A 24502-nucleotide genomic window follows, 5' to 3' on the forward strand; every position below is an offset into this window, starting at 1 on the left:
CAGCATGGTTTATATTGATGCTTTTGAAAATAAGTTTGTGTTTCTAACTGAAAAAACATACAGAATTTTTATCTTATTGATAAGTTAAAGAAAGGGGGAAGAGATACCATTCTATATACGTATGTTTTCATTAAAATTTATAAGATACTGGTTGGGAGGGGATGGGTTTTGAGGCAGGGCTTTTCTGTGTAACAGCCCTACCTTGGCCTCAAACTCACAGAGATTGCCTGCCTCAGCCTCCCAAGTACTGGGATTAAAGGCGTGCACCACTACCTCCAGCCCCTAAAATGCTTGTTTTTCTGTCACTAAATTTGGTTGTTATAACATGAGATATAAAAAATATGTTGAGTTTTTTTTTTTCCTTTAATCAGGATCTTACACTGTGTGTGTTAGGGAACTGTACTGTTTTCATTATGAGCAATCCAAAACTGACCTTATACATTACCTTTATGCTACTCACACGTTTTAAGTTATTATCTCAGAGAAATTATCATACAAAGCAGGTCAGGTAGTAATTTCAGAACTGCATTCTTCATGACATTAGCACATGCAATATGTAGAGCAGCTGTCTGGTTTCTGGAACTATACTGTTGCTTCAACAAAGGCAAGAGCCATTGGACACACAGCAGACTTCTGAGTAGTTACTAGCAGCTGTCATTTCAAGGCACACTACATCATTAGCCTGCACGTGACTCTGTCCTGCGGGCTCTACTAGTTCCCTGTCTACCACATCCCTCATCCTCTCTTACTATCCTCTTTAAGCATACCATGATGTGACGAGCTAATATATTATTTTTCTCTAGGTAACTTTTGTTTTGGTTTTTGTTTCTTTTTTTCAAGACAGAGCCTCTCTATGTAGCCCTGAACTCAGAGATTCACCTGCTTCTGCCACCCTAGTACTGGGTTAAAAGCATGTGCCACCATGTCAAGCTGGTAGTCTTTAAATTTCATTTCATTTGTTGTATTAGAGATTAAACCCAGGACCTCATGCATGTTTGGCAAGTCTTCTACCACTTAGCTATATCCCAGACACCATGTGATATTTGAGAGTTTGAGTTATAGATCTCATCTTTTTTTTTTCAGTTAAGACCGTATCTAACTACACCATATATATTGACTATTTTACCCATTTAAGAGTAAAAACTTAAATCACCTTTAGCTTCCTGCTATTATAATGGTGCTCTAAGCGGGGGGGGGGGGGGGGGGATCATGTAAATTTCCCAGTATAATGTCTACAAAAGTTTCTTTAGGGGTATGTATCCAGGTGTAGGAGCTTCTAATGTTTTCTCATATTGTTCGATGTTTTTGTTGGGGTTTTTTTGTCTCTTAGTACATAAACTTTAACAAATTAGAGATTTTTTTATATTTAGAATTTATTGACATTTTTATTTTTTTAAATCTTTTGTATGTGTATGAGTGTTCTGCCTGCATGCATGTCTGTATACCATGTGCATACAGTGCCTGCAGAGGCCAGAAAATGGCATCAGATCCCCGAGGACTGGAGTCTTAGACAGTTGTGAGCCACCATGTGGACGCTGAGAATTGAATCCAGGTCCTCTAGAGTAACAGCCGGTGATCTTAACTGCTGAGCCATCTTTCCAGCCCATGTCAAAACTTTTTAAAAGATTTTATTTATTTTTTTATTTTGTATATATGGATATTTGCCTATGTGTGTGTTGTGTGTGTGTGTGCCTGGTGCCTGAGGAGGCCAGAAGAGTATCAGATACCCCAAATTGGAGTCAATGATGGTTGCGAGCCACCATGTAGACACTAGAAACTAAACCCAGGTCTTATGGAAGAGCAGCAAGTGTGCTTAATTGCTGAGCCATTTCTCCAGCCCCTTTTAGTAATTGATCGCTGACATATTTATTTTGTGTTGTGTGTGTGGGTACATGCAATGCCATGGATGTGAAGGTCAGAGAAAAACTTTTAGGAGTCAGTTTTCTCCTACATTATGGGCCCCAGGGATCAAACTCAGATTGCCAAGCTTGGTGGCAAGTGCCTTAACCTTCAACCTATTGAAGTATCTAGCTATCCCCACACGTTTCTATAAATCAAATAGATATCAAATGCATTCCTGAAACCTATTGAAAGAAGAGTGATGCTATTTTTCTTCTGTTCATGTGATATTTTTTAAAAAATATTTATTTATTTATTTATTTATTTATTTATTTATTTATTTATTTATTATGTATACAATAGTCTGTTTGTGTGTATGTCTGCAGGCTAGAAGGGGGCACCAGACCTTATTACAGATGGTTGTGAGCCACCAAGTGGTTGCCGGGAATTGAACTCAGGACCTTTGGAAGAGCAGGCAATGCTCTTAACCACTGAGCCATCTCTCCAGCCCCTGTTCATGTGATTTTTTTAAATTACATATTTAAACACCAAACCACTCATTTCTTACCTAAATCCTATTTGAGGAAGACTTAATTTTTTTTAATTAATTTTTAATTTTAATTATGTGTCTGCATGTGGATACATGGGGGTATGTGCACATGCGTGCAGGTGCTTTAGTTCAGAAGAGTGTGTAAAACCCCCGGGAGTTGGAGTTCAGGTAGTTTTGAATTACCCAGTGTGGGTTCTAGGGCCTGAACTTGAATCCTTTGTAACACCAGTATGCACTCCTGATATTCCTGAACTATCTCTGCTGCCCCAAATGGATTATTTTTAATATATGAATAGAATTCATTCCAATACATATATGCACATGCACACATAGGGATTATAATCTCTAAATGTACCTGTGGGTTTTAATTTATAGAGGTCACTGGTGACATGAAGTTGATACTATTGACAGATTATTATTAGTTATATACTAAGAGGTGAGGGCACACCACTCCATGTAGAGCCACATGTGAAATGATTGAGTTTATATTTGAGACAAAGTCTTCAGGTCAGTGATTCTCAGCTTTCCTAATGCAACCCTTAATATAGTTCCTCTTGTGGTGACTCCCAACCATACAAATTATTTTCATTACTACTTCATAACTGTAATTTTTCAGCTGTTATAAAGTATAATGTAAATATTTGATATGCAACTATAGAGAACCACTGCTTTAGGTAGTCCGGGTTGACCTTGAAACCAGTGAGTCCCTTCTACATCTGACTGAAAGAGCTAGGAGAAAGTGTGGTCCAGAGTCTTTTGTTTGTTTGATTTGAGACAGGGTTTCTCTGTGTAGCCTTTGCTGTTTTGGATCTCTAACTCTATAGACCAGGCTGACCTTGAACTCACAGAGATCCACCTGCCTCTGCCTCCTGAGTGCTGGGATTAAAGGCATGCGCCACCGTAGTGCGCCACCTTCGCCCGGCGGCTGGCTGTTCTTCACAGATTTCCACACCCACACGGCAGCTCATAGCTGCCTATAATTTCAGCTCCAAGGACATCGGGGCACCAAGCACACAGACATTCCATTCAGACAAACACCCATAAACATAAACTAAAAAACAAATCTAAGAAAAATAGAGGGCTGAAGACAAGGCTCGGTCAGTAAAGTGCCTGCTTCAGGTAATATTCAGAAACAGAAACCAGAGCTAAAACATGTAAAGTCAAGTTAATAGGGTGCAAAATCAGAAATGTAATCTACAAATAAAAGGCAAATTATAGTACAGCACCTGAGTCTAAACTCCATGTTATGTCTAGAATAAAGATGTACTGCAGTGTAAGATTGATTTTTAAGAACAGAAAGCAGGTAACCAAAAATAGGTGAATCCAGAGTGTGTAGCCAGAAATAGGTCAAAGTCAAGTTTATGTACTCGAGTGAACAAAAGAAACAGAACTGCACAGGATAGGAGCTCATACAAAACTCTCCGAGAAAGCTGGGTGGCTTTTGTTGTTTCTATTCTTGGCGTCTCGGTGAGAAATGACCTTAGTCCTATCAAAGCACTCCTGATATATTGTGGGGAAAACGACATATTTTTGTGACAGGGTTTCCTTATATAGTTCTTTTTGGCCTGGGACTCAACGCCATAGGCCAGGCTAGCCCTGAACACACAGAGATCTGCCCACCAATACCTTTCCAGTGCTAGGCTGGCAACAAAGGTAGGCAGTTTCTGAAATTTTAATTGTATAATTTCTGAAATTTTAATTTATTGGGAGTGACTCATATATATTCATGATATAAACATTTTCATGATATAAATGTTTGAGCAGAGTTTTATTAGGTGTCTCTTTACTGGCAATAGTACTTAGGGTGGTGTCTTCTACACAGCAAAATCCTCAGGTGATGGTTTAAAATAATAAAACTATTTTAAAAATTAAGTTGAAATCTTAATTCTCAACTTCTGAAATATTATAGTATTAAATCAAAGTAAATTTTTGTGCTTGACCTCCTCATGCACTTAAAAGCATGACAATTTTAAGTCCCAATAAGATATTAAGCCAAATTTTTTCCTCTTTTGGTGTTCTGTAGATAAGTACAATTGGTTTTATCTTTAGTCTGAGCTCATAATAAAAATATCACACACTCCTCTGTTAAGCAGGTTTTGTAATTTTTAGATTTTATTTATTTATTATGTATACGATGTTCTGCCTGCATATCCGCCTGCAGGCCAGCAGAGGGAACCATGTTTCATTATAGATAGTTGTGAGCCACCTTGTGGTTGCTGGGAATTGAACTCAGGACCACTGGAAGAGCAGACAATGCTCTTAACCACTAAGCCATCTCTCCAGCCCAGGTTTTGCATTTTTAATTAGTATAAATATGAGTAAATTAAGCCCATAACAGATTGCTGCTGAGTTACAGAACCATGAGTAAATGGTCTAAAAATTAAAAGAACAGGGGAAAACAGACATGGTGGTGTACACCTTTAATCCCACCCAGCACTAGGGAGGCAGAGGTAGGTTAAGGGCAGCCTCGTCTACAGAGCAAGTTCCAGGACAGCCAGAGCTACACAGTGAAACAAAACACACACACACACACACACACACACACACACACACTCTTAACAGGGAGTTTTGATCTCATAAATTTCCAACACAACAGATCATAGCTATGAGCCATTTGAAAAGAAGCATCAGTTCTTGAACTGTTTTTCTTTAAGAGCTATCTTGGGCAGTGGATAAGTAAACTCTTGTTTCAGAAAAAAAAGGCAATAGATGCCTCTCCCCCCCATACTTAATGATAGGTTAATTTCTATAAAAATGAAAAACTTTGAAAGCAGTGTTTCGGTTTCTCAGGACATTCGGGATCAACCTACCCCTGGATCCAGCAATACCACTCTTGGGAATATACCCAAGAGAGGCCCTATCATACAACAAAAGTATATGCTCAACTATGTTCATGGCAGCATTGTTTGTAATAGCCAGAACCTGGAAACAACCTAGATGCCCTTCAACGGAAGAATGGATGAAGTATGGAATATATACATATTAGAGTATTACTCAGCAGTAAAAAACAAGGACTTCTTGAATTTTGCATACAAATGGATGGAAATAGAAAACACTATCCTGAGTGAGGTAAGCCAGACCCAAAAAGAGGAACATGGGATGTACTCACTCATATTTGGTTTTTAGCCATAAATAAAGGACATTGAGCTTATAATTCATGTTCCTAGAGAAGCTAAATAAGAAGGTGAATCAAAAGACAAACACATAGGCATCCTCATGAATATTAACCTTCATCAGGCGATGAAAGGAGACAGAGACAGAGGAGCACGGGACAGAAATCTCAAGGTCCAAATCAGGAGCAGAATGAGACGGAGCACGAGCAAGGAACTCAGGACCGCGAGGGGTGCACCCACACACTGAGACAATGGGGATGTTCTATCGGGAACTCACCAAGGCCAGCTGGCCTGGGTCTGAAAAAGCCTGGGATAAAACTGGACTTGCTGAACGTAGCGGACAATGAGGACTACTGAGAACTCAAGAACAATGGCAGTGGGTTTTTGATCCTACTGCACGTACTGGCTTTGGGGGAGCCTAGGCAGTTTGGATGCTCACCTTAGGAGACCTGGATAGAGGTGGGCGGTCCTTGGGCTTCCCACAGGTCAGGGAACCCTGATTGCTCTTCGAGCACATGAGGGAGGGGGACTTGATGGGGGAGGGGGAGGGAAATGGGAGGCGGTTGCGGGGAGGAGGCAGAAATCCTTAATAAATAAATAAATTAAAAATAAAAAAAACTCAAAAAAAATGAAAAACTTTGGTTCAGTTAAAGATTATGACTAGAAGAAGTTAATATAGTGACCTAGTATCTAAGTTTTTCAGATAGTTCCAGAGCCTCTTAGTGAAGCATGCGAGCAATATTTGCAGAGCTGCTTCTCGTTAATCACCACAGCCCACGAGGCAGTTCAGCCAAATGGTGCCCAAAAAGTCTCCCTTTTAGGCTAGATCTCACTAAATTCAATGTAGCAAACACTGGGTCAGTTGGAGCATTTTTATTCTCATAGAATAAATGAGGAGTGCAAAGACCCATTTGTGCAATTTACAATGCCCATACTTGACTACATCTTTTATCTTTAACCCTTAGAATTTTGTGAGGGGTACCTGTAGAATAAGTAATAATTTTTTTTTTTTAGTTGAAACTAAAATAGACCGAAACTTACTTACTTAGGTGCTAAGTGTTGGTGAATTAAAACATTTGCAAGGTTTCAGGTTTCGTAGGCTTCTTTCCCTGAAATTTCTTGGCAGAAAATGTATTTTTAAGTATCTTTATGGGTTTTTGTTTTTTACTTTTAGGATGATTCAAATGTTTATATTTTATCTTACTTTAATCAACTAATGAGTATATTTTGTAGTTTAAGCATATTTATCCAGTCTTTTTCCCCCTTTGAACCAGTCGTGTGTATATTGTGAGGTGGGAATTGTTAAATGGTAGGAATATTGAAGCAGGGGAATTTGACATATTTGTGAAAACTGGAACTCACATTCCTGAGCTGCTTTATGAACATTATTTTCAACTTCTTCCTTATTATCTAAGGCTAATAATTAAGTGTTGGCAGTAGCTATATATCAAGGTTTTGTTTTCTATATGTATGTTATTGCTTTCTCTGATTTGTGAAAGGAAGATAAAAATCCATTTAATTTGCACTAATTAGAAGGATAGACATAAAATACATTGGAAGTATATATTGTTTTAAATTGATAATCTGATAGGATATAGTGTTGCACACCTGAAATCCCAGCACTTAGGAGGCAGAGGCAGGCTAATCTGTATGATTTAAGGCCAGCCTGGTCTACGTGGCAAGATCCAGGACAGCCAGGGCTACAGTAGTGAGACTCTGTTTCATAAGACAAACAAAAATTTTATTGAAAGTACTGCTTCCTGGGGAAATTTGGGTTCAGTGACTAATACATTTGACCACACTGATAGTGTTGTAACATGTTGGTTCCATTCTCTGTGACTGAATACCCAATAGTAGGATTACTGGGTTACTTTGTAGTTCTGTTTCTGATTCATTCTGAAACCTCCACCCTGTTTTCCCAAGTGACTACCTTGCAGGACTCTCTGTTCCCCAGTCCTTGTAGCACTGGTCTTGTTGATAGTAGCTATTTCAACAGGATTGAGGCAGTGTCTTATAGCTCCAGTTCATTCACACTTTCTTGCTGTTTGTGATGCTGAGTGTGCTTTTTCATATGCCTGTTAGCCATTTATTTGCAGGTCCTTTGGGGGTGATGTTTATTTATTTGTTTGTTTGTTTTTGAGGCAGGGTTTCTCTGTGTAACAGCTCTGGCTGTCCTGAACTTTGTAGACCAGGCCGGCCTCAAACTCCCATATATGTCCATAACTCATTATTTTGTATTACCCACTTCAGATGTATAGTGTACAAAATTCACAACCACCTTTTTTTGTTTTTGTTTTTAGTGCCTTAGAACCTGTTCTGATGCATTACAATGGAAGTTAATTTGTCTCTTAACATTTAGGGGGAAAGACCTTAACATTAATTTAATTAATATTACCTTTCTTTTTTTTAACTCTTAAATAAGGAACCCTTTGCCAACCAGAATACTGGAAAGGAAATTTGAATTAGGTAAACAGTGACATTTTTCTGTCTTGCAGACCTCCGTGAGTGAAAGCCTTCAGAGGGAAGCTGCTAAGAAGCAGGCCATGAAACAGGTAGGGGTGAAAGAGTTTTGGTACCTACTACTGGAAGTTAAACAGAACAAATGTGTGTAATGAAGTCATTTTATCTCTTAAATGTGTAAAGTATTTCCCAGTTTATACGATTGCTGACTTTCTTTATGAATTCTAAAGGAAGATAGAATTAGCTCTTTATCACAGGCTGTAGATTAAGCCGCCTTTGCTTCCAACTGACTCAGCGGCCATCTGGTAATGGGTTGTTAGGATTTGTTTCTTTATTAAATTTTGCTTGGAACTCACTTGTCAGAAGAAAAAAGTCTAGCCACAGCCAAAGTGATTTCACAATTACTTCGAATTCATCTGCCAAGAAGTGGGGAGTAGCCAGGTCCTGTGTAACAGTGATTCTATCGGGAGCACCCTAGTGACGGAAGCACTTCTTCCTGTGCATTCAGTATCTTTTAAAGGTTTTAAAACTCACCCGTGCTTCTGAATGAGAAGGTGTCAGTTGCTCTTTTTGTGGCACAACTAGATCTAAAATGTACTAATTTCTGCTTCTATAATAGCTAATCTCAGATTTGATGGTCCAAAGTATAATGCAGTGAGCGACGTTGAGACTGTGGCCCAGGTGCAGCTGCTCAGCTGCCGCTGCTGTGCCTTCCCATCGGGATCCCTCTGCTTCCTTTGTTCCCCCTTTACCTCTTCTGCTTTAAATCCAAACCAGCTTACCATGAAGTTTGGTTGCATTTATCAAATTGTCAAGAAAATAGGAACTAGGAAATGGATGATCCCTTAATGGTCCTTCTTCTTCCTTGTCTTTATTTATTTGGACATGAATTATCCAGAACTGATAGTGACATTTTTATATTTTACCTGTTTCACTGGAAGAGTACTGTTTGTCATGAGGGAACAGCATTTAGTGTGATTACCCAGATTGGAAAAAGTCTAATGCCAAGATAGCTAGCATTTACAGAATGAGCTAGCAATATGTACACTTTGTAAGTGTATTTCTACTCTAAGGCGTGTGTGTGTGTGTGTGTGTGTGTGTGTGTGTGTGTGTGTGTGTCTGAGAGAGAGAGAGAGAGAGAGAGAGAGAGAGAGAGAGAGAGAGAGAGAGAGAGAGAGAGAGAATATATGCATGTGTGAAGTCAGGAGTCGGTCCTCCCTCGCCTGGTTGGATGGTCTTTCTAGTCATTACTGCTTCTGGCCTGCTTTCCTGTGTCTGCCTCCCACCCTGTTGCAGCAGTGCTGGGATTATAGATGTGTGCCACCACCTCCTGCTCCTGTACACGGTTCCAGGGATTGAACACGAGGGTCAGTTTTGCTCATCAAGTGCTTTTAGCTGCTGAGCCATTTGTCCTGCCCTACATTGTGTTTGTTTGTTTTAGTGTATTTATTTATATATGGTCTTATCACCTAGACTGGTTAGAATTTGTAATGCTTCTGCCTCCGCCTACCAAGTGTGGGGATAATAGGCTTATATCACTATGCATTGCTTCATAATACTTTTTTTCAGGTTTATTTTGTTTTAATTAGTTTTTTAGTTTAGAAATATTACATTTATTTTTTAAATTGTAGGTGGCTATGAGCCTGTGTGTGAAGGTCTGAGGCTAGCTTCAGGACTGCTCGCTCCTGTCATCGTACTTACTGAGCCCTCTCACCAGCTCCTATTCAGAGACTTTTTTTGTTGGTGTTTTTTTTGGAAGTAATTTACCAGCTTTTTAAGTTCTTAGAATTAGTTACAGTGAAATTTTAATTAAAAACCCTACAAAAATGTTTCCCAATGTTACAATATTGTAGCCACTTTAGGGACCTTAATGTCTGGCGTTGTCCTAGGGCTTATAATATGGCATTATTACTATTGCTAGCTTTTTCTAAATTTCTACAGAAACTTTGTAAGAGACAAATTAATTGGCTGGCTTTAGTTTTTATTATTTTTAATTATGTGTAACTATGGGTGTCTTTATGTGGATATATGCATATCCTTGGGTATTTACACTAGCCAGGGCCATTGGATCCTCTGGAGCTGGAGTTACAGGTGGTTGTGAACTGCCAAATGTAGGATCTGGGAACTAAGCTGGGGTCCTCTGCAAGAACAGTGTATACCCTTGACCACTGGGCCATCTGTCCAGCCCTTCCTTCCCCTTAGATTTTTAGATGAGCCCATGAATCTGTTGTTGATGCCCTGTCTGATATTTCTGAAAGCTGCATATTTACCTCAGAGCATTCCTGTGTTTTGGTTTTGTCTTCTGAGACAGGATCTCATTCTGGAGCCCTGACTGGCTTGGAGCTCACTATGTAGCCATCCCTGTTCTTGAACTCCTAATCCTCCTGCCTCTACCTCCCAGGTGCTGTGATTACATGTGCCACCACTTCCAGATGCTTTGTTGTTGGTTTTGGAGATGGCTGTATATTATTTCTTAGATGGCATTTTTCTCTCTTTGGATTCTCCCAGCTAGTTGTGGAGGGAGCAGCAGTTTACTGTGATTCATTTTCTGAATATTGAGAAATCCAGAATGTGGGATTCTTGGTATTTTTAACAATATTCCAGTCAAATTTATTCATTTATATGTGCATTATTCTAGACTGTGAAGGTTTAGTGTAGAAACCTAGGACAGACTGAGGCTGTAGCTCAGTGGTAGTGGATTTGTTTACCATGTACATGGCCTTGGGTTCAACCCTTAGCACTGCAAAGAAACCTGAAGATAACCAGGTAGATTGTTTTGAATAATCATATCACTAAAAAGAACCACTCTTCATATCTGTATTAATCAAGTCAGTACAGCAGTTCAAGAAAAAATAAATATGTATAGCGTATTTTATTCGTGGAGCAGTAAAAAGGTGATAACATTAAACATAGGCATTCGGGGCAGATCAAAGTACTGGCTGTTCTTGGAGAAGACCAAGGTTCAGGTCCAGCACCCTCATGGCGGCTCACAACCACATGTTAATTCTTGTTCCAGGGTATTAGACTCCGTCTTCTGGTCTCCTAGGAACCATATAGTACACAGATATACATGCAGACAAAATACACATAAAATAAATCTCAAAAGAAAAACATTGAATACTGCAGTTTACATGTTTATCAGACTCAAAAGAAATACAGTGTTGGTAGTTAAATTTCTCAGAGATGGCCTCATTTAAGATGCAGGGGTCGTGGTAGCTCTGAAACTCATAGGTAAGGTTTTTTTTTAAGATTTATTTTATATGTATAAGTTTTTTTGCCTACTTGTATGTATATGTGCATCATGTATGTGCACCACTTGCATACCTGATGTTCTCAAGCCAGAAGAGAGCATCAGATCTTCTGAACTGGAGTTAATGTATGCTTATGAGCCAGCATGTGGCATATGCTGGGAATCGACCCCAGGTCCTCTGCAAGAGCAGCCAGTGCGCTTAACCCCTGAACCATCTTTCCAGCCTCTAGATAAGATTTTGATATTTTGTAAGAAGAAAGAACAAAGATAGGAACATGATAAAAGCAGAGGACATTATATGATTGTTAATGTAAAAATTAATAGTAATATGGCTCCCATTTAATGCTGTTTTTGGATTTTTTTTTAGGAACTTTAATGTGTTTCCTATGATCATACTTTTGAAAACTTAACAATTTATTAGGAAACCTAATTTATTAAATATAACATAAAAATTAAGCCAGGGCTGCATGTTACTCATTTGTGCCTTTGACTTTTTAAATTTTTAATGTGGATAATTATGTATAATTCAGAATGTCATAGCTTATTGTAAACACTTACTAGAAGGTAGATATAATAGTCATTTTTTTTTAGGTGAGGTGAAATTAAAGCACACAAATTGCTCAAAGTAAGTGGGGCTAGGATTCACCCAGATGGTCTGCTGTAGAGTTTGTATTCGTGTTTCCTGTCGTGAAATGTGATTGGTACGGTTTTTAAGATATATCTCTAACTTATGAGCCTTTGTGAAAAAGTAAGACTTTCAGTGGTGTCTTTTGACTGGTGCATAGTTTTTAAACATCTGCTTCTTTTAAAGACCAAACTGGAGATTCAGAAAGCTCTTGCAGAAGATTCCACTGTGTATGAGTATGACAGCATTTATGATGAAATGCAGAAAAAAAAGGAAGAAAGTAATCCCAAATTGCTTTTGGGGAAAGATCGAAAGGTTAGTAGCTGAAATACAACTTTTGTTGGTCTTGACCTGTTTGTTTGTTTGGTATTATTTTAAAATGACTTCAGTAAAAATTTAGGTATTAAAATGAATTTTTGATTCTAAACTATAGATTTAATGTTTAGAATCTAGATCCTAGCAGATGTCAAGTGAATTATCCAGTATTTTTGAATTTTTTTTTTACCTTGAAACCTTATAATTTTTTGAAAATTTTTCTATACTCATTCTGTATACTAGATTTATACTGCTCCTGGCTTGTTTTCTGATTCATTCATTTGTTGAATTAAGACTATCATGTAGCCAGGTGCAGCGGCACACCCTTTAGATCCCAGTACTTTAGAGCCAGGCATAGTGATAAGCCTTTGGAGACTGAGGTGGGAAGGTCAGAAGATGAGAGCCATCCTCGGATATGTAGCAAGTTCGAGATCAGCTCGGACTGTGTCATACGTTATCTCGGTAAAACAAACTAAAGAGAAAACCAGAAGTGAGGAAGCTGAGGCTGGGCAGGTCTCTCCAGCCATCACCTGCCTTGACCTGGGTATTAGACTGAGCTAGCCTTGAACTTGGTGTGACCAGCCTGCCTTTGACTCCCACAGGCAAGGGTTCCACGTGTGTGCTGCTGCTCCGTCTGCTACACTCAGGTGTTTGTGGAAACCATCTCAGTGGCAGTTTCACTAGCAGATTTATTCTGAGTTTTGAAAAGACAGATTACTTAGACTAAACATTTCTAAATTAATGGGTATAAATTTTTTCCTCTTTCTGAAATACTTTTATTTTTCCCTAGCCCAAATACATTCACAATTTGCTAAAAGCAGTGGAGATCAGAAAAAAGGAACAGGAAAAAAGAATGGAAAAGAAAATACAGAGAGAGCGAGAGATGGAAAAGGGAGAATTTGATGATAAAGAGGCATTCGTGACATCTGCTTATAAAAAAAAACTTGAAGAGAGAGCTGAGGAGGAGGAGAGAGAGAAGAAGGCTGCTGCCCTGGAAGGTGAGGGAGGGAGGGGACAGGTTGCTGCTGTGACTGCAGGGCTGTGTCCGTGCTGGTGGTAGAGGCAGGACTGCGCCTTTACGTCACTGTTACTCCTGTTGGGCTTTTCATTTAGTCCTTATTTTATTACATTGTCTTAGATACTCGCAATGTAAAAACATTTACAGGGCATAACAACATTACATTTGCCAGAACATAAATAAACTTTAAACTCTAATAACATTCTGAGATGAGAAAATGTTTAACACCACTCAAGGAACATTAACTGGGCAGTTAGAAAAAGAATATCATTAGTAATCGGCAGCTAAGGAATATCTTAGCCATTGAATTGAGTACTTACCAGTAATTTAATTACAAATGCTCTCCAACTTCAAGTGAACGAAAACTAACTAATCTGTGAAGTTGTATCTGGAGGCTCAGCAGGTAAAGGAGCTTGCCACCAAGCCTGAGTTTGATCCCTCGAACTTACACAGTGGCCGGAGAGAACCAAGTACCACAGGTGTGTGCGTGGACAGAAAAATCAATTAAGCACTAAGAGCGTACTCCTGACTCCTGGACTAGAGGATGTTTACACACCTTTGTATGATATGTGCTCTGCGTGTGTAAAGTGCAGCTGCACTGTGCTTCGCTGAATCCATATTCTCAGTTTGTCTTTGCTTTCCTTCCCAGCACGACTGGATGTGACCAAGCAGAAAGATCTCAGTGGATTTTATAGGCACCTGCTAAATCAAGCAGTTGGTGAAGAGGCAGTTCCTAAGTCCAGCTTCCGTGAAGCCAGGTAAGAGGTGGCAAGTGGAATGTTTACTAGAAAGATACCCTTGACAGTCTGTGGTTATGCGATTTAGGAGTCGTTGTAAACTCTTGAGTGGACAGCAAAACCAACACGACCTAATTGAGTGAGTGAGTGAGTGAGTGGAGTTTACAGTTTCTTAACTTCAAAACCTAAAGATTTTGTTCAGCCTGGTTTTTATTCTACAATTCACAAAACAATTGCTAGTTTATATTAAAACATTTTAGTGTACAAAATTTCTGTTTAAGTGCTCTTTGGGTCTTATGTATGGCCTTAAAGGAGAAACAAAACCAAAGTGTACTCTTTCTTAAAGGAAAAATATTTAAGACCCTGGTGCCTGAGAACAATTACTACAAGAAGAGATTGGCATAGGACTGGGTTGTACAGCATGTAATTGTACGTGATCATTAGATGGCATTTAATACAAAAATGGTTTATTTTCTTGAGCAGAACCCAGCCTCCATAGAGGTCATATTTACAATTCAGAGAGTAAAACCACCCTGTCTGATATCAGCAGGAGTGAGGTGTTGGGTATTCGAGTAACTTAAATCTAAAATTTTAATCTTAGTTACATTTCGGGTACTATGGTGCTATTTTTGGCTGATGACTGCCCTATCAGACAAATATCTATTTGTACAAATATCTATTTGTAGGTATTACCATTTCTGTAGACAGTTCCATTACGCATCTCTGATCTGGAAAAGTAAAGGATTGGGAGACTTCAGATAAAATTTTAAGCTATTATAGAATTAGTAAGTAATTATATCATGTGTACAGACTAGCTGAATGTAAAAGGGAGAATCTGAGAGGACACATGGATTTTTTTTATATATATAATTTATTTATTTTTATTTTATTTGCATTGGTGTTTTGCCTGCATGTATGTCTATCTGAGGGTGTCAGATCTTGGAGTTACAGACAGCTGTTAACTGCCATGTGGGTGGTAGGAACTGAACTTGGGTTCTCTGGAAGAGCAGTCAGCACTCTTATCCACAGAGCCATCTCTCCAGCCCCCCACATGGATGTTTTAGAACACGTGACTGACATGCTTCACTGCTGGATGGGATATTTCACTACATCAGTCCTCCAGCACTAGGAACAACAGTCACGTGTGAGTGTTATCACCGAGTTGATCGCACAGCTGGCAAGTGCAGGTGGTGTGATAATGTCAGGATTGCTGATGGCAGCAGCCAGGAAGACTGAGCAGTTTCTTTCCTGTTGTGGTGGGCACTGAGACACTGTATCAGGTCAATGATGCCTTTCTAGTCTTAGGACAGTTTAAATAGTAATGTTTAGAATTAGATTTGGTACTGTTTTCTGTGGGAAATTACCCTCATGTGTTTAAGTTTCTAGTACTTCTCAGAACAAAATGAAAAAATCTAGTAGTCACAGCTTGAACTTTATGTTGTGAAAATAGAACTTAGATTCATGGCAAACCTTACTTTTCCCAGTTATTCTTTGTCTAGAACTAGAAAGAAAAATGAGACCTATACAGACTCTTTCCTGAAGGTTCTGGGGACCAAGAGAGGAGGACTGTGTTCTTTGTTTTATGTCTGTCAATACTAAAATGCCCCCAGCTGTTTGAAAGTCCTAATTTAAAAGACAAATAGGCATCAGTCTTGTGCATCAGACAGTAAATATGATTTAGTTGTTGTGAGTTTTGTGAGAATTTACATGAGCGTTCCTTTGCTTTCTACAACTAAGAAAGTAGCATTTTGTATTTATATGATGTTTTTAAATTTTATTTTAGGACTGGAATAAAAGAAGAGAAGCCCAGGGGTTACTCTGATGAAATAAATTCAGAGGAGAGACCACAGCAGAACTGTGCTCTTCAAACTAGTGAAGAGGAGGCAAACCCAGATGCTGACAGCGATTTTGACACTAAGAGCAGTGATGACGATGAAAGGGGAGGAAGTAAAGTAAACTACAGACGGGAAGAAGACACAGAAGCCTCCAAGAAACACCCCAAGCATCACAAGAATCATACCCACTCACGATCATCTAGTGAAGAGAGAGGGCATGGTACCAAGTACCACTCCAGAAGCCCCAAGTCAAGAGGTCATCACCAGGACAGGCAGGCCAGAGAGCAGGAGAGCCGGCACACGGACCACGGCCACCGCAAAGAAAAGAGTTCCCACAGGCACAGAGAAGCCGATCACAAAGATGACTACTGCAAGAGGCATGAGCACGAAGATAAACTGAGGAGACGAGAACAGCGAGAGAGAGAGGACAGAGAGTGGAAAAGGGAGACACACTCCTCTAGAGAACTAGAGAGAGACAGACACCGTCACGACCAGGACCGATACAGTGAGAAAGGAAGAAAGGAGAGATATGAGAGCAACGGTAGGCACAGAGAGATGGAAAAACAGGAACGAAGTCGAGACAGAAGGGAAAGCAGTCCAAGGTCTAGACCAAAGGACGAATTTCTTGAGCAGGAAAAATCCAGCAGAATAAGAAATGTGGAAAAGGACAAAGGGGATCAAGAGAAGCCCTCTCGTTCTGAAACCTCACCAACAACAAAGCACAGACTGGCAGAGGAGAGGCAGGAGAAGGGCAGTGAGCCGGAGAGGCCGCCTGAGGCCCTGAGCAAGTTTGCAAAGCGGAGCAGTGAGGAGACTGTGCTGTCAGCTAGAGACAGGTACTTGGCCAGGCAGATGGCGCGGATTAATGCAAAGACTTACATTGAGAAAGAAGATGACTAATGGCTGCCAGGGTCTGGAGTTCCTGAGCATAGAACATTGTGACCCCTGGAACTTGCTTTAAGAAAGCAGACAAGTATGTGAACAGTGACTGGAGGGTATTTTTTTAAGGTATATTTCAAAATTTGTGAAGTCAGAAGTCAGTTCTTTCAGGTTCAGTGCGCGGCTGGACTTGTGAGATATTTCCTAGTCTGTAACACTTTGTTGATTGTACTCAAGAATCATAGTGTTAAATCTTCCAGTAGATCCGTTGTGAGGAAAATTGGCTTCCTTAAAACCATTAAAATAAGTCTTTAATAATGTTGCTTTTGAGATTTTTCTTTTGGTTTTGTGTTAACTATTCATTTTACATGAATGGGTGTTTTGCCTTCTTGTAAGAAGTGCACCAAGTGAGTGCCCAGTACCCATAGAGAAGGCCAGAAGAAAGCATTGGATCCCCTGGAACTGAAGTTACGGGTGGTTGTGAGCCACCATGTGAGTTCTGGGAATCAAACCTGGATCTTCTGTAAGAGCAGCAAGCACTCTGAAACACTGAGCTGTCTCTCCAGCTTCAAATTTTTAAATTTTATTTTGTTCTGCTTTTAAGGGGCTGAATTTTTCAGGGGGTGAGGTGGGATGGGGTGGAGTGGGGTGGGGAGGGGAGGGGCTGTGTTGTTACTGGGACAAAGTCCTGCTCGTTACCCATGCTTCTGGAACTCCAGTGCTCAGGTGATTCTCCTGTCTCAGCCTCCCAAGTGCTAGAACTGCAGGCACGTGACTGACCCATTCCCAGTGTGTCATGTTTCTCTTGTTGCAGAAAATATTTTGTGAATACTGTCTTTCAAGTTAAAATACATAAATTTTAGAAGTAGAAAAAATGGTATATGTTCTGAAATTTGTGTTAAAGCATAGATAATGTATGTTGTCTAAATAGCGTTTTGATCCACAGCATACTTGACTTAAAGAAAGTGATGTGCTTCTGCATTTGATCCACCTTTTTTACTTGTCAACGTGATTACCAGGTTAGGGACAAGGCTTAGTAGTAGAGCTCTTGCCTGACATGCACAAGGCCCTGGGACTGACGGCCAGGATTGAAAAAGGCAGGAATTTCATTCATGTTTAAACCTTGTTGTTTAGAAGATATCATTTTATTTTGTAATTTTGTATTTTGCAAATTACTAAATTGGTCGGTAAGTAAGTCTGTCGGCTGAGAGTGAGAAGATGTTCCATATACTCCAACAGGGAGACAGAAGCCTATTAAAGCCCCATTTCTTCGTTCAAATAAAACCACACTTTCTGAACTAAGACCCTGAAACCTGACCGTGGCCTTTGCAGGCTATGAGTTTATCCGTGGGTACAGAAAGGATGACCACTAGGGAAGATGTTCTCTGGCAAGTTTTCCCATGCCAGGAAGTCCATTTATTTCGTGGTACTTCATCGTGAAGAGTTTAGTGTTTCAGAAGGACAAACTTGGTCTAGTGGCAGGTTTACTTAGATGAAAAACTATTGTATATTGAGAGACATACTTAATATTTATTATTTTACCATATTCGTAGGTCCTAAAAAGGAACGTAACAAAGTGAATGTCTAGATCCCTGACTGACCTAGTAAATGAGTTCTTGTAGATTCTTGGCAAGCCCTAGAAAGCCCCGATTTACACAGGGGAAGCAGCCTAAGTAGAAAGATGAGACCTTAGGAGAGCAGGTGAGATCACAAACTGAGTCTCAAGAGAGGACATCATTCCTTCCCTAGGATTAGTCCCTGTGCTTGGAAAAGTTAATTTGGTTATGGTGTGCAAGATAGTCTAAGGAGGGAGAGATCATATCAGAGAGATCAGATAGTTTCCCTCTCCCAGAAGTTCAAATACTTCCATAAAGCACATTGGCTACTCCGAACAGGAAAAGACACCAATTGATTATGATACACAGGTTTTCCCCAGATAAGCAGTTCTCATCTCTCTGTCCTTCATTCTCCTTTTCTGGGAACAGTATCCCGATTTTCCCTTGGGTCGCACCCAGCATCCTTTAATTTTGTTTTCTCTCTGTGTTTGTTCGTGTTCTGTGTACTGTGTGTATGAGAGTACCCATGGAGGCCAAGAGGGTGTTGGACCCCTGAAGCTGGAGTGACAGTAGCTGAGCCACAGGCTGTGGGTGCTGGAGACCAGCCTCTGCGGGAGCTGCCAGCACACTCAACCACTGGGCCATCCCTCCAGCCACCTTTTCCTTCTTGAGCCTGAGCTTCAGAGGTGACAGAGTGGTCTCAAGGGTGTGACTCAAGCAGGCAGATCTGATTAGATGTTCTCTGCTATCATTGCTGCCTTGAAAATGGGGCAAGCCTGAAATTCCATGGCCGAGTGCCCAGCTGCCTGCAGCCCACTGGGGCCAGAGCAATGGTGGGAGGTGGGAAGGTCCCCACCTGGTGGCTTTTCAATCTCTTGGTCTGGGGTAGGAGCTAGTCATTTGTTCTGTAAAATATTTAGGCCAGTACTTTTTCTCTTAAATTAGTTTGAATTAGACGTCTTCCTGTACAACCTGAAAAGACCTTTTTTTCACATTATTTCATTTACAATAATCCCTTACTAAAACTTAGCTGGAACACTTTTTTTTTTCTTTTAAGGAAGGCTCTCAAGCCCTGAGTGGCCTGGAGCTTCTGTGTAGACCAGGGTGGCCTTAAACTCTCAAAGATCCATCTAGCTCTGCTGGAATTAAAGGCATGTGCTGCCACACCGACTTTTATTATAACATGTATGGTATGCATGTACAACTTAGCAGATTTACAGAAAATAGATATTCGAGAAAGAACATGGCCTGTTCCGTAGAAGACCTCCCTAGTGCACTCCCTCTGGCTTCTGACACCAGGACAGGTTTGCTGATTCACTGGTATCCATGCATCCTTGGTGAGTCCTGGCTGACTTCTCATTTGCACCTACAAGGTACATGTGTCTGTGCGCGTTTCAGTGGTGATTGCCAGGAGCGGAAGTGCTGGTTGACACAAGGTGTCCAACACTCATGAGGAGGTAATACCAAAGTGGCTGTATTAAAATCCATTCCCTGGCTGGGGAAATCACTTAGTGATGGAGCTGTTGTCTAGCATGCTTGGACTCTAGTACCACAAAAGGAGCAAACAAAGCATTCCTTCCGTCAGCGGAGATTTCCAACACTTATCAACAGATGCGTAGCTCATTTTTGTAGGGGGATATTCTTATATTTATTCCTGAAAAAGCATGAGTGGAGGTCGGAAGACAGTTTTCAGAAGTCCACTGTCCCCTTCCACTAGGGAGCCTAACGACAGAACTCGTGTCAAGATCTGTGGCAAGTGCCTTTATCTGCAGGCCAGTTCCTCACCAGCCCAGTGTTTGCCTTGTGACCTTGGCTAGCCTTGTGCTCCTAGTAGTCCTCATGGCTCAACCTTCAATGCTGAGATTACACACATGCACTGCTACCCCCGGCAAAGGCTCCTTGTGGACGGTTCCTTCTGCCTCCCTGCCCTTAACGCCCGTTTAGGTTCTTCATATATTGTAAAAGTCTTTTGGCTATGGCTTGTCTTCTCTCTTAGTGGGATTTATTGATGAACAGACATCTCTTAATTTTTATAAGGTTAATTAAATTTAACATCTACAGTTACACGAGATAATATTTCAAGTACTCAGTAGCCACATGTAGTTTGTGGTTGCCATGTGAGATGGAGTTTATTGGGCATTTCTGTTGCAGTTCAATACTAGACGTTGCTCTTCCAAAACCGTTGCCCACCTTAGGATCTACAGTACACCTGGAATTAATTTTCACATGCTGTGTAAGGGTTAAGGAGATTTTTTTCAGTAGTGCTGGGAATTGAACCTAGGCCCTTCCATGTGCTAAGTGAGGGTACTACTACTAAGTTACATCCTAGGTCCAAGACTTTTTTTCCATGTATGGATAGCAGACTCAGCAGTGAATGTGTTGAAAGTTCATCATCCAGGGAAGTTGGGGGAAGGAACCTGGAGATAGGAGCCTGATGGGGGCAGGGGGCTTTGAGGAGTGCTGCTTACTGGCTTGATCCTCATACACTCCCAGGAGTTGGTACCCTGAGGTGGTACCACTCACAATGATTGGGGCCCTCCCACATTATCCACCAAGAAAAGGACCACAGGCTTCCAAGAGGCCTATCTGGTGGGGCTTTGTTTCAATTGGAAAAAAAGAAGTTCTAAAATGATTCTAGCTTGTGTCAAGTTGATATAAACTAGCCAGCACAGATATGTAGGAAAACTAAAAAACAAGGAAATGATGGTTGTTAATGTCGAGGCACCATTTATATCTGGAGAAGTACCCATAGGACTTCTAGATGCAGGCAGTGTTCTTTCTTAACTTGGGTAGAGATTTCACTGTCAATTTTTTCAACTGGAAACATGTTTATATTTTATACTGTATGCATAATGTGTCTCACAAATATTTTTAAAGTTTATTTCTCATAGTTAAAAGATTTTGGGGCTGGCGAGATGGCTCAGCGGTTAAGAGCATTGCCTGCTCTTCCAAAGGTCCTGAGTTCATTTCCCAGCAACCACATGGTGGCTCACAACCATCTGTAATGAGATCATATGCAGACAGAATATTGTATACTTAATAAATAAATAAATACATATTTTTTAAAAAAGATTTTAGTGTGTGTGCATGTCTGTGTGTTCATGTATCTGTGACATGTGTGTAGCATGCCCATAGATAGAAGGCAGATAACAATTTTCCAGAGTTGGTCCTTCCACCATGGGATCAAAAGATCAAAGTCAGCACACCAGGTTTGCAGGGTAGCATTCTGGCCCACTAAGCTATCTCACCATTCCTACAAATGTTTTAGCCTTAAAAATTTTTAATTGTGAATTGAAAGAACTGTTGGCCATTCTGAGCATCTAAATGCCGGATTATATTTCATAGGATAAGATAGAAATCTATTTTTTAAAATGAACGGTGGGACTGGAGAGATGGCCCAGCTCCTCCTGAGGCTGAGTTCAGTTCCCTTTGCTTACATGGCCGCTCACAGCCACCTGTGACTCCACCTCCAGATGATCTGACGTCCTCTTCTGATTTCCAAGGGCACCGCGTGCACATGGGGCACAGACATGCATGCAGGTAGAACAACCATACACACAAAAACAAGTTTTAAAAAATAAAGCTGCAATTTTGATTAGTGTTTGTAATCTCCGAAGTCCCCTTATAGATATTAATACGACAGAAAGAGAAGAGCCTTTCGAAATCTTAGTAAACTCGAAAGACTTAGTGAAGATTGAAGCTGACATTGACGCTGAGGGGACAAATGAAAAGACCCGTGCTCCATCTGGTGACAGGAACAACATGGCACAGGTCCTGAGATGCCAGCAGAAACAGCGAGGCTTGGCTGTGGGATCAATCAAGTCAGCCCACCAAGTATTGATTATCCAAAATAATTGCTCATAATCTCCCAAAGCACCAAGGTCATGAAGGAAGGAAACTTCTCGACTGGAGACAGGAGAGCTCTGACACGAAGTGAAAAGTGTTGTCCGGGTGAATCTATACAGAGTTCATCAACAAAGTCAGGACGAGGTGGCAGAAAGTCGGCGAACTTGTCTGATCTGATGGTTGTGCTGTGGTCAAGGGAATGTCCTTGTTTGCAGGAAGCCTGTCCCTCGTCATCCTTACTTTTTCTAGTTAGGATCTATGTTTTAAGAATTATTTTTTTTTTAATCCAAACCCTTTCAGATCTCAGCATTATCCTCTCCATTTTCTCAATTGAAATGTTAGAAACACCGAATACAGGCAATCATTTTAAGAGCCTTAGAGATCCTTATTGCAGATCCTATTGCAGATGACAGAGGTCTGGCTTGTGACGTCTCAGAGGAAAAGGAAGACTCCACCAGGATATTTGCATTAAGAATCTGTAGTTCTAGAGCTGGGCAGGGTGGTGCACACCTTTAATCCTAGTACGTGGGAGGCAGAGGCAGGTGGATCTCTCAGTTCAAGACCAGATTGGTCTGCAGAGAGTTCCAGGACAGCCAGCTGGAGCCACACAGAGAAACCATGTTTTGAAACGTCCCTCTTTACCCTCCAAAATCTGTGGTTCTGGTTAGCTAGGACTGAAGAATTGTCTGTGATTAAGAAGAGCGCAGTATCACTGAGGTGATGTCCTCTGGGAAGTGTTTCCTCAGGGTCAGCACACAGAAGCTGGGTTCCAGAAGTGGCCAAGGTTGTATCTCCTGCTGGCAGCTGAACTTGCTGGTGTAAGAGTCACCCAGGTGCTGCTGGTTTTGACGGCATGAAGGGGTCATGGAGAGCAGCTGAGGCCTGGCACTGTGTGGCAGGACTGGAGTCTCTGAAAAGAGCCCAGGAGACACTGTTGGTGAAAGTGAGGCCCCGCTGCAGTAGAGGAGCCCAGCATTTTGGAGAAGCCAGTAGCATGGGGTGACCGCCAAGAACTGCAGGAGTGTGGAGTGGAGACGGCTGAGTCTGGAAGACAGCTGGGTGTGCTGCAGAGGGCAGAGCGGAGAAGCAGCCCAAGCCCTTTGGAAGAGGCCAGAATAGTGGGTCCCAGATAATCTGACATTATTTAGTTAGAATTTGGTTTTGCTTTGTTCAAATTGTGACTGTTATTCTTTCCTGAAATAAGGAATTGCTTGCTTTATTTATTTATTTATTTTTGGTTTTTCGAGACAGGGTTTCTCTGTAGCTTTGGAGCCTGTCCTGGACTAGCTCTTGTAGACCAGGCTGGCCTCAAACTCACAGAGATCCGCCTGCCTCTGCCTTCCGAGTGCTGGGATTAAGCATGCACCACCACCGCCCAGCTATTTTTTGTTTTTATAGGAGCCCACAGTTGAAAGATTTTTTTTGTTTGTTTGTGTTTTTGTTTTTTCAAGACAGGGTTTCTCTGTAGCTTTGGTGCCTGTCCCGGAACTAGCTCTTGTAGACAAGGTGAAAGATTTTTTAAACTGAAAAAAAATAAAAGAAGGTATTTTGGAATTTTACAGAGAATTTGGGTTGTATTTTTAAAGTATTGGAATTGTAATTTTGTAAAAGGCATTATATGCAATGTTTTTATTAATGTGTAACCTTGCGATGAACAAGAAAGTAAAGGTTGTGGCTTTAAATTGATGTGTTTGTGTGTCAAGGAAAACAAGCCAGTTCTGGGATTCCCAGCTGTGTGAACTCAGGAAATCTGCTTCCCCAGCCCCAGGCTCCTCCTGCGCAGACCTGGGAGAGTGTCTGCTAGACCAATGGTGACGAAATGAAATGGCCCGTGACAGACTGACGCTCGTCACAGACTACGAGGGATTGTAATGACCCGCTTAGCTTTTCTAAAATGTGTTGTTCATAGTTCAAGGTCTGTTTGTTTGTTTCTCAAGACAGGGGTTCTCTGTGTAGCCCTGGCTGTCCTGGAACTCACCCTTAAGACCAGGCTGTCTCGAACTCACCAAGATCCACCTGCCTCTGCCTCCCAAGGGATTAAAGGAATACCTCACCATTGCCAGAATCAAGGTGGTTTTCATATTAAATATTTGTAAATGATATGCTTGAGGGACTATTTAAATGTTTGACAATATATAGTTAAGATTTTTATCTTAACCCTAAGCGTTTGACTTTTTAAATGAAAGTTTTAATATAAAAAGTCACATCATGATGAATTATTGATAAAGTAATAAAATTTCCTTTTCTGGAATCAATCAGCCTTTGCAGTCTTTCCTATTCTGATTTATCTTGTTATTCTCCTCCTCTCCCGGGGTTTCTATTACTTTCCTGTCCAAGATTGCATTGACAAGATTCTTTCCTGCACTCTGAAGGCTACAAGGTTCAAGTTTGTAAATATATCCTTTTTATGACTTTTCTTGTTGCTCTTACCAAGTAGCTTACAAAGCACCTTAAAGGAGGGAGGCTTTATTTTGGCTCG

At 40.7% G+C, this 24502-nt stretch overlaps 1 protein-coding gene across 2 annotated transcripts in view; it reads left to right on the plus strand.

Moving 5' to 3' along the window:
• Positions 1 to 16943, plus strand: part of Nsrp1 (nuclear speckle splicing regulatory protein 1) — a 32463-nt gene extending 15520 nt beyond the window's left edge. For both annotated transcript variants that reach the window (XM_075991589.1, XM_075991588.1), the window contains exons 3-7: positions 7998 to 8054; positions 12024 to 12152; positions 12943 to 13150; positions 13820 to 13928; positions 15691 to 16943. In XM_075991589.1, coding sequence (XP_075847704.1) covers positions 7998 to 8054; positions 12024 to 12152; positions 12943 to 13150; positions 13820 to 13928; positions 15691 to 16642 — 1455 coding nt within the window. In that variant the 3' untranslated portion in view covers positions 16643 to 16943. The remainder of the gene's footprint in view (positions 1 to 7997; positions 8055 to 12023; positions 12153 to 12942; positions 13151 to 13819; positions 13929 to 15690) is intronic.
• Positions 16944 to 24502: the final 7559 nt, after the last annotated feature.

The sequence above is a fragment of the Microtus pennsylvanicus genome, chromosome 11, assembly GCF_037038515.1.
Source record: "Microtus pennsylvanicus isolate mMicPen1 chromosome 11, mMicPen1.hap1, whole genome shotgun sequence".
In the NCBI taxonomy this organism is placed as follows: Eukaryota; Metazoa; Chordata; class Mammalia; order Rodentia; family Cricetidae; genus Microtus; species Microtus pennsylvanicus.